Raw genomic sequence first — 11,276 nt, 5'->3', positions numbered from 1 at the left:
TTTTTTTTTAATACAAAAAAAAATATTTAAAAAAATAATTAAAATGTGAAATCGATGCAAGGATTTCAAGCTCACACAATAAAGAAACAAAAATCAACTATATAATTTAATAATTTGTGCTTTGGAAACATTCAAACTTTAAGTGTGAACATGTTTTGTATTTTACAGGTCATTCAACTTTGTAAGCTTTTAGACTTTTGTAAGCAAGGACATTTTTACTGATTAAAATAATTATTTTATTAATCGCAAGTTAAAAAAAACTTCATACAAGTAAAAATTACTTATGTCAAGCAACTGCACCTACAAAAATTTAGGTAAAAATACTGATATTGGAAATATATATGACATTAGACACGATTGAGAAAATATGATTTTTTTCGAATACAAGATTTAAAATAAGCAACAATTATTCTAAAAGTGCTTTAAGTTGCATAACTTTAATTTAACTTTTGATAACCGGTTTATTTAAACTAAAACATAAATAAGTAAATCAAAGTATGTGTTTTATAAATATTGTTTTGTATTTAAAGTTTACTAAATACAATGTTTAACAAAAATGATTAATATTGTGGACTTCCCGGTCTAGGTACATAGCAGTTATCATCTTGGGGTCCACATACTTCCATCCAGTTATCCTCAACTTTAGGTTTTGGTTGAATGCAACCATTTTTGTCTCCAAATATTCTAACTGGCAAGAAATATGCTGACTTTATTCCAGTCCTATATTGAAACAAAACATCACTATTTATCTCTATACGTATTTATAGCATACATAAACAGATAGGATAATATACACACACAGACATACATAAATATATATATATACATATATATATATATATATATATATATATATATATATATATATATATATGTATATATATATATATATATATATATATATATATATACATATATATATATATATATATATATATATATATATATATATATATATATATATATATATATATATATATATATATATATATATATATATACATATGATAAAATTATTTATACGATAAAAAAACACTGGTTTTAGAAAATTTTTAAATTAAAAATATTTTTAGGGGTCCCTCAAGACCTTTGAACATCTCACAAGTTCTTAAAATTATCAAAAAACAAATTCCTCAAAAGTGTATCATGTTGGGTCTTCAAATGAAGCGAAATTTTTTTGTTTTTTTTCATCTTCGCTTCCAACAAAACTGCAAGCAACCACTAATAGAGCTGGAAGTTACTGGAAGAGAAAAGATGAAGTTTGTAGAGCAAGATTGATAAACGACTTAAAAGATTGCAAATTTATAAATAAGGAAAGCAAAATGAAGGAAGCGAATTTCAAAGAACTGATGTTCGAATAAAAAAACTAGAGGAATGAGAGTTTAACAAATATGATTTACGTATTTTAATACTTACTTAGTAAGTTGTACTTTAAAAAGCTCTGTGTAGCTAGCCGGACCTCTAGACTGTCTTGATAACTCTGTTGCTTTGGCATGAATTTCTTTACTATTATTTTGACCAGCAAGTGTCTGAATTACATGTAAAAATTAATATTAAAAACAAAATAAGCATTACAACATGTTAAATTTAAGTAGAGAAAATAAAAAAACTGCTTGTTTTGAATAAATTTGGTTTAATTAACTAAATCATAAACTTTAGATCATTTTCTATGAATATATATCTTTTTTATGGGTTTTATATTTTTGGTATATTTTATTGACAAAAAAATTTCGAACATTTTTTAAAAATAAAAAATAATTTTTTTTTTTTAAATTACTATAATTTTAAAAATATAAAAAATGTTTTTATAAAGTTTTTATATAGTTTATATAGCCTAATAAAATTCAATAGAAAAAATAAATAATAAAAAATACATAGAAAATCAAAATAAAACTTATTTAATTTTTTTTAGTTTTGTATTTTATCATTTTAGTTTACACAGTTTAATCATTTTAATTTCTTTCAAGTAAAATTATAAAGATTTTTAAATTTTGATTGCAAAAAAATTTGGAAAATTTATTCAAACTTTTGAGGTTTTATGCCACTTATTTTTAAACCTTTCAAGAAATTAAAAAAAAATTTTATCAACCTTTTCTTTTTTATTTAAAACAGATTACTGTAACACATTGAAAAATAAATTCATTTTATTAGAACACCACCAAAAAAAAACAATAAAAAATATAGAAAATTAATTTCTTACACCCATAAACGTGAAATGTGGATGCAGAACAAGGTTTCCCAAACTATAATGAACAAGTGTATTGTTCAGCCACTCGTGTCCTTGCATTACATGTGGATGACTGCCAATGATTAAATTTACACCCAATTGACTAAGATAAATTGCCAAATTTCTTTGTGTTTCTTTTGGAATAGCAAAGTATTCTGTTCCCCAGTGTAAAAATGTTACAATAATATCAACTTTACTCTTGAAAAAAAAAAAAAAAAAAGAGATTAAAAATGGACAGTTGAAATATAAATTAAATAAAAATTTCAAACATTTCATTTGAAAAATAAAGACCACTCTCACTTAAAACAGAATTGGCACATGGTTTAACTCACTAAAATCAGAATTGCCACATGGCTAATAATTTACAAATATTTAACTAAAAGAAACTATGAAAATAACTGCTACAAAAATATTTATTGATAATGTTGAAATCTCTAAGTATAATCTGGTAATTATTTTAATTTGGTACATATAATTCACATTTTGGTAAAATTATTATAAAAGAAACAACTATATTAATAAATTCAATAGCAATTCATTGATAATAAATTTAATGGCAATTCATCAATGGCAACCTTTATTTTATAAAAAGTACTTAGATGATATTTTTGCATCTTTCCACTTAAAAACAAATATTGTCATTTTTCTTGATTAAAATGATGATGTAAGCATTACAAGAATGGCATTCTGCCATTTTTAGATGTATGCATTAAAACCAAGAATTAGCCGAGAATTGATCACAAGCATTTATTATGAAGAAACTTATTCTGGTTTATTAACTAGTGTTTATTAATTACTTTTAAATTTTGATTTAGCAACTACATGTTTTTCTTACAATTTTAACAATTTTTTTAGAGTTGTTGTTAAGGGAGATTAATACTATGCTTTTATTGGTTTGTAAGATTTATGAAGATTATGCTATTATTAGATTTATGAAGATTTATGCTATTATTGGTTGGTAAGATTTATGAAGTTTTCACTTTCCATGTAGTAAATATTGCTAAATATAAAGACTCAGGTCAATGATAAAATACAATAAAAAAAAATACTATAAGTACACAAGTATAAACAAATTTTTTTTCACACTCAAGTTTTATGTAAGATAACTTATAAGAATTGAATTGGAAATTGCTCAAATGATTCAAACCTTATTTTTATGTACTGCTCTGCTTAATTACTGCCATTTTCAAGTAAAAGATTAAGTTTTTTATTAAACTCGTTTTTTTTGAAAATTAAACTCATTTTTATTTAAAACAGAATCTCAAATGGATAGGATGACTTGATAAAGCCTAAATGACTCACACTTTTTAAGTATAGGCCAGGTTGCTATTGGTTGCAATTTGATTTTTACAGCATCATATTTCAGAAGTATTAAGTAAAATCAGATAAAATATTTACAATGAAAAAATATTTTATATCATAAATATTTTATAACATAAAATATTTATTATTTATCAAATTGTGAATATACCAAAATAAAAAAAATAAAAAGTTAAAAAAATATTGAATTTATGTACTTTTAGTTGTTGTAAATCATATTCAACTGTTTGCTTCCGAAGTAGTGCTGTGCTTGTTTTAACACCAGCACGAAACATTTCACATTCACCTGTTTCATCACCACAATATCCTAGAAAGCCAACTTTTATTCCATTTATTTCTTTTATCAGCGGTTTCTTCACATATAAAATTAAATGACAAACATGATTTATATTTTGCTCATCTAATAAATATATTACAAATAACTTATAGAGATAACAACTAAGAGGTAACAACTAAGAGATAATAACTAAGCGAAAACAACTAAGAAGATAACTACTTTTTAAAGAGGTAACAACTAAGAGGTAACAACTAAGAGATAACAACTAAGAGGTAACAACTAAGCAAGATATAAATAAGTTTAAGAGTAATTATATGTTCACTGAAAAAATGCTTTAAAACATATACCTGGGCCATACCTGAGGAGAGTAAGGTGGGCTTTCACCGTAAGTTATTCCAACATAATCAATCTTGTTATAGAAAAGAATTTTTGTTGTCAGGTCAACAGAGTCACCACCATAGTCACTAATATGATTATTAGCTAATGTAACTGATTTTATACCAGCAGATGTTAATGCCGCAACACTTTCAGGCCAAGCTTTGTTATGAATTCCTATAAGAAAAAAGTAGAGATATATGTTTACTTAAATGAATTCTTATAAGAAAAAAAGTTTACTTTAGTTATCTAAATTTTTTAAATAAATAAATCATTATTTTTAACAAAATTTTTAAAATTTTGTTAAAATAATGAAATAAATAAAATTATTTTTTAATTTTTTTAAAACTTATTATTTTCATTTTTTTAAACTATTTAATGTTTAGCTATTTAACATTATCAACTTTTTTTAAATCTTAAATAACCTCCGCAAAGCTGAGAAGACCACTACAGTCGAGGAGACCCTCTTTCAACTCTACAACTACAAAACACAAACCTTTACAAACGAAGCCGTTGGGTAGAGAAACAAGTTGAACATGGTACTAAATAGGATGTGGTGGGGTTCAAACTCAGAACTTTTCTGCTGGGTAGAGAAACAAGTTGAACGCGGTACTACAAGGAATGAAGTGGGGTTCGAACTTGGAACTTTTTGCTTTTGAGGTAAGCACTCTACCACTACGGCATAAAATTTAAAGAATCATTGTTGTCATAAAAAATTCCAAACTTCAAACAGTTCAAAAGATTTGAAATTCAGTCTAAAATGCCATATTTTTGTTTGCCATTATGGATTTTGTAGTGGCAGTTTTTAATGAACAATTGAATAATAATAATAAATAACATATGAGGCTGTTCAAATAATATGAAACAGTGTTAGGGGGAGGTGGTATTGGAAAGTGTCATCAAGTATCACATTTTGGAAGAAATTTATTTAAATATATGCTGTATAAAATTACTTGTGGTAATTGCGCACATAAAAAAAAATTCCTACAAACATAGAATAACTAGAAGAACTAGGAAAAAGTTTATTTAACTATCAAAAGTCAAATATTATTTTTTTAATGATATTTATATAAATAGACAAATAACTTAAATTTTGATAGTTACTTAAAATTAGATTTTTAAATATAATACATAACCGATATTATTCTTAAATCATTAAATTATTTTTTTTTATGCTTTGCAATACTTTTATTTTCAATGTTATTATTATTATTACTCTTAATATTTTGTTTCAATTTATAGCTTTAGTTACGTTATTTTATTTTATATTTATATTATTCATTAAGTTGTTTAGTTACGATGTTAATGAACTTTAGTATTATTAATGCTATTAACAACATTTTTACTATTTACTTATTTTTATCAAATGGTTGTTATGAAAACAAATTTCTTTTTCCATCCATCAATTCTTTTTTAAATAGATCTATAGTGGTTTCATTATGTCTGAAAATATTTCCGTAGATATTACCCACAATACTTACTTGAGTATGAGTTCAATATCAAGCTATATCTTGGAAAAACAAAGTTCTTCTCTGAGTATCTTGTAGTGAACTTTTTATAGATATCACTAAAATAGGATTCAAATGATTTTGGCATTCCTAGCTTAGTTCTATACATAAAGACTTAAAACTTAATGTAAATTGATTTTACAAATACTTGATGCTCCAAGTAAACACAGAGGTTTTTCTCTCTAAGCTCCAAATGCGATTCGACATGCATGTTTATGTTTACGGTAAAGCTTTTTTAATTTTTTTAATTTTTTTATGATTGGTACTTGTTCAAGTGATGCTACAGTATATTAAGTAAATATAAATAAAAGCAAAGTATAAACTTTTTAGTGATTTAAAAGTAAGAAGTGGTCTATAAATTATTCCAATATTTTTTGAAATTTTTTTTCTAGACTCTTGGTATGAAAAATCCATTTAAATTTTCATCCAACTTTACGCCTCAAAAGTTTACTGATGACACCTTTTTAATAATAGTTTTGTATATAATAAGATTTGGTAATTTTAATGGGACTATTATCAGATTTATGGAATAAGATAAATTTAGTTTTATCAGCATTGAGATGAATTTTGTTACTTACAAACCACTAATTAACTTTGCCTAATTGTTCATTAATATGTTAGAAAAGTATTTTGATTTCTTTGTGTGAATAAAAAAGAGCACAAGGTGACTTGAGCTGATCATGATTTTGTAATTGCTTCTTTACACAAACTTATTCCTTTCAGTAATTGAAGCCATAAAAATCAAAAAAGATTGCATGAAAAAACTAGTAGCCACATACTGGCCCAACATACTTAGAAATCAGAAATTCAAACATGGTTCATCAATAGCAGTTAGTCACTTAAAAGAAATAAACAGAATCAACCTGCATTTGAAAGCAGCTTATTTACTGAAGATGGAGTTAGCGAACCAGTCATGCTTGTTATCTCCATTAGCCAGTTTTCTTCCTCCACCAATATCTTTGATCCAAGGAGAAGATGGTCTTAAGTGCAATAATACAAAGAACAACTTTGTAAGCCTCTTATCACTTAGAAAAACATTTTTGCCCAAGACAGTTACAACAAAATTTCCTAAAGGATTGCCATACTACTACTTATGTTCAAGCATTCAAAACTCTTTACCAAAAAGAATTTGTACCAATTGTAATCTATATCTTGCCACTATCAAATCAATGAAACAACACAAAACAGTATTGGATTATTGAATGAGATTCAAAAAGTTAAACCTCATTGACTAGTTGTTTAATGTCTATTCGAACTCATATGTGTCTTTTTAAATTTTGACAAAGGAAAAACTGAGTGGTATAATCAGGATAATGTTGATACCTATGACCTCAACTGGCCTTCAATAATTATTGAAAAACATGGAACTCAAATACTTGAAGGTCAAAGTCCAATTTGAGAACAAATTTAGGACTTAAACTTATCAACTGTATTTATTTTAAAAGATGCACTGTTACAATTAAAATAAATACAGAAAATTCTGAACTTTTATCTTTGACAAATGTGGTAGGGAGTTTCTTAAAAAATGCCAGAAAATGTCACATAAGGTAAGGTAAGGAGAGAGGAGGGTCTATGAAAATGCCTAAAAAAGTGTTCTAGTGGAAGAATATGGCTAAAAACTTGAACCTGACCATTTTTAAGAGTGCCATACAAGAGTAATGGAGGCTTTAATTCTCTCAAGATCTACTCAAGAGAGTTAAAGCATCCATTACTAAAGCAAATGAACTTCTGTCTAGTATATATAACGGATTGCTGATTTAGGGGGGAGATTTGTCAAAATTTGTATAGGATTCACTGAGATTTGATTGGTATCCCAAATGTCAGCAACACTGACATCGATTCAAACAATTTTATTGACATCCTTGCCAAGTTGTTTCTTACTCAACTCGTCACTAAGCCTACTTTTCAACTTGATGAAATCATAGCAAACAACATTCTTGATCAAATTATTGCCGAAAATTGAAATCAAGTTTTTAATGTTATTCATCATGCACCTCTAACATCTGAAGAAATCTCAACAGATCCTTCAATGAGATTACGCAGTTAAAAGTACCGCAGTTGCAGATGAACCAGCTAAAAAACGCATTTATCACAAAAGTAATTTTGTAAAAATATCTAAATCTTTCAACAATATTGAGTGGCAGATGGAATTCAACGGATACAATACTAATGACTGTTATAATATTTTCTTGAACCACAACAAAGCTTAATGCAAAACCCAGTGTCCCAGTGACTAAATCAAAATGGATTCGTCAAGGAAGCATCAAGGAAATTCATCAAAAATAAACTAGAGCGAGTGGGTATAAAAATCTTCAACCAGTCAATTAAAGAAATTCATAAATCAACCTTGTTGTGAATTTGAATTTGACTTGGCTATAAAATCAAAGCACAATGCAAAGATCTTGTTTAAGTATGTAAATAGAAAGCAAAGTGTTAAAACTACTATATCTTCTTTAAATAGAATCAATGGCAACACTATCACAAATCCATTTTCAATAAAAATGAATACAATGGATTGCCAGGTTTTATAAAACATACTGAAGCCATTTGCAAATTTTTGCAAATAATTCAAAATCTGGTTAAAAAAAGCTTAGTGATTTATCAGTTTTTGTTGGTGTGGATGGTGTAAGCGAACATGTACTGAAGAACTGTTTTTACAGCTTCTAAATACCATTAAGCACAGTTTTTCAGAAGTCACTTGATAGAGGGCGTTGTCCTGAAATATTGAAAAAGGCTAATATAACACCAGAAAAAGTAGACTCGACCCAAGAAATTACCTGCCTATATCTTTAAAATCAATTGTATGTAAAGTGATGGTGAAAAGAATATGTGACAGTATGGTCAATCATTTAGTTAAGCAACAAGTATTTATTAGTAAAAAACTTGTGTGACTAATTTATTGAAGTCAATTGACATAATGTCAAAAGCATTATCTGACAAGGTATCAATGGATGTGGCATTTATAGATTTCGGTAAAGCATTCGATATGGTTCCACACAAGTGACTAATTCACAAACTTGAGGCATATGGTTTCGCTAGAAATCTCCTGAATTGGATAAAATCGTTTTTACAACAGCCGCTTCAACAAATCGTGATGGGTGATTGCATGTCATTGTGGTTGGAGGTGTTGAGTGATGTCCCTCAAGGATCCATCTTAGTTACATTTTTATTCATTATTTTTGTCAATGAGATACCTGATATTTAAATTCACCCATGTAAAATGTATATGGGTGACACAAAACTGCTGGCCATTTTAGACCACCCATTAGCCTCACAAAAACTCCAAAGTGATATCAACAAGATAGTTGAGTGGTGTAAAATCAGGCATATGAAACACAATATCAACAAATGTAAAACCATGTACATAGGTATAACAAACGACCTTTATGCTTACTCAATGCCAGCTTATAACAATAAGAGTGTGGAGCTTGCATCAACTTTAGCCAAATATAATTGGATCAAATCATGATCATGCCAGATTTAAAATGGCATTATAATTCAGCCTATGCAATCAATATAGCCAACCATGTTCAATGCATGTTGTATTGTTCATTCAGCCACATGACTCCACAACTTCTTAAAATTCTACACATAATGTTTGTACGCCCTCATCTAGAATTTGCGGTAGCAGCCACCAATCCATCTTCAAGAGTGGATATTGACAAAATTGAGAAAAAACAAAGACGAGCAACCCATTTTATACCTTCATACCGTCATCATACAAGATCGTTTGAGTCTACTAAATTTAACTTCTTTAGAAACACGTCAAATTAGAGGAGATCTGATACAAGCATATAAAATTGTTAACAAGATAGACATTGTTTCATAAGTGAACTTTATGTATTTTGTATTGGGCTGGCAAATCTAATAAAAGCTAGAGGATATCACCTAAAATTGACAAGAGAATACGCACAAAATTGTGAGCAAAGGCATCAGTTTTTTACAAATCATGTAGTGAATCATTGGAACACAACGCCATCAGACATTGTAAGTGCTATATTTGTTAACAGTTTCAAGGCTAAGCTTGATGTAGAAATTTCAAATAATTTGGATAAGTACCGAAATCAAAACTAAATGAAAATACTAAAGTACAACTTTATATTTCATACTATATTTTCATGTAATCTTTATACATTGATTTAAATATAAATTTGAGTATGAAGTAGATAAAGCTGCCATAACCTATAGGTTATATACTACTACTACTACTACTACTACTACTACTACTACTACTACTACTACTACTACTACTACTACTACTACTACTACTACTACTACAAAAAGAGCTAAGTTTTTTTAGCTAAATACAAAAATGTAGAGAAGATTTATAATTAGTAAAAAATAAGATCAGAAATTTAGAATATAAAATTATTAAACTTTTTAAAAATTACTAAACAATATTTATAATAGTAATACAAATAGTAAGACAAATTTCTATTTTGTTAGCATTGGTTGCACTTCCACTAATCTGGAGTTGCCTAATTCTCATGAATTCGGAGATTTTTTAAAAAGAGGAGATATTGATATATAATATGGTTTTGGTATTTTAATAAAGAAATGGTAAATAATAAGCATAAAAAAGATATTTAAATTTTGACAGACAATTCCCTAAATTTTACAATTTTTCTTTTTTTCTATTAAGAAAAAAAAAGATTTAAAATTGATAACTGATTATTTTTGAAGCAGGTGAATGAAAATAAAAAAAGAAAACTAAAAATAGTCATTTGTAGTCAATTGTAATGAGACATTATTACAACACCAAGGTGTTTGAATCTATCCCAAATATTTTTAGCTATCCTCTGAAATTATAGAGTAAAATATTAAACAACTTTTATAATTAGATTCATTTGACATTTTGTTTTCTTATGGAAACCAATTACACAATTCATTGCAAGGTTAACTTCTGTTAAAATTGCCTTTTAGAATTAGTTATAAAGAAATTTGCAACTGCTTTGGATATCACTGAATCCAATCTTGTTGCACCAAAAAAGTTGAAATTCCAAAGAAAAGTTCTTGGAAAAATAAGAATAATCAATTTCCTGTAACCTTATAAGGCTTTATGCAGCATATAAAAAGAAATTCCTATATTAATGAATGACAACATAAAGAAAAGGACTCATTATCGTTACTGACCATTTATGGAAACCATGAAATGAAACCATCAAACCACGAAAAAAAAACTATTACTACAGACCTTTTATGGAAACCATATATACAATCAATAGACCTCTTCACAGTTGCAATAATTTTGTGCGAACACATATTTAATAGCACGCCATGGCTCCTTATGCGCACGTCACATGAAAGAAAGAAATACACAAATGTATTATGAAAACATTCTTGAAAAAAACAGTTGTTTACACAAGATTTCTTTTCATTTTTTCAAAATAAAGACATCAATTTTGCATTATTTAAGATTTAAGTCTAAATTTATATTATTTATATATTTATACTCTTTATATGTTTGAGTTATATAATATATGCAAGAAATAAAATCTTATAGGGACTAAGCTTATCAGGCACTTATATGCGGTAGTGGTGTAGTAGTAGAGCGCTCGCTTATTAAACA

At 27.1% G+C, this 11,276-nt stretch overlaps 1 protein-coding gene across 1 annotated transcript in view; it reads right to left on the bottom strand.

The window, feature by feature from the left end:
* Positions 1–508: 508 nt before the first annotated feature.
* Positions 509–11,276, bottom strand: part of LOC100192298 (poly-gamma-glutamate synthesis protein) — a 28,650-nt gene continuing 17,882 nt past the window's right edge. The window contains 5 exon segments of the mRNA NM_001280860.1: positions 509–720; positions 1,417–1,529; positions 2,201–2,425; positions 3,745–3,900; positions 4,183–4,376. Coding sequence (NP_001267789.1) covers positions 561–720; positions 1,417–1,529; positions 2,201–2,425; positions 3,745–3,900; positions 4,183–4,376 — 848 coding nt within the window. The 3' untranslated portion in view covers positions 509–560.

This window comes from Hydra vulgaris, chromosome 02 (assembly GCF_038396675.1).
Source record: "Hydra vulgaris chromosome 02, alternate assembly HydraT2T_AEP".
In the NCBI taxonomy this organism is placed as follows: domain Eukaryota; kingdom Metazoa; phylum Cnidaria; class Hydrozoa; order Anthoathecata; family Hydridae; genus Hydra; species Hydra vulgaris.
The sequence above is the reverse complement of the archived record's forward strand: the minus strand, read 5'-3'. Positions and strand labels throughout refer to the sequence as shown.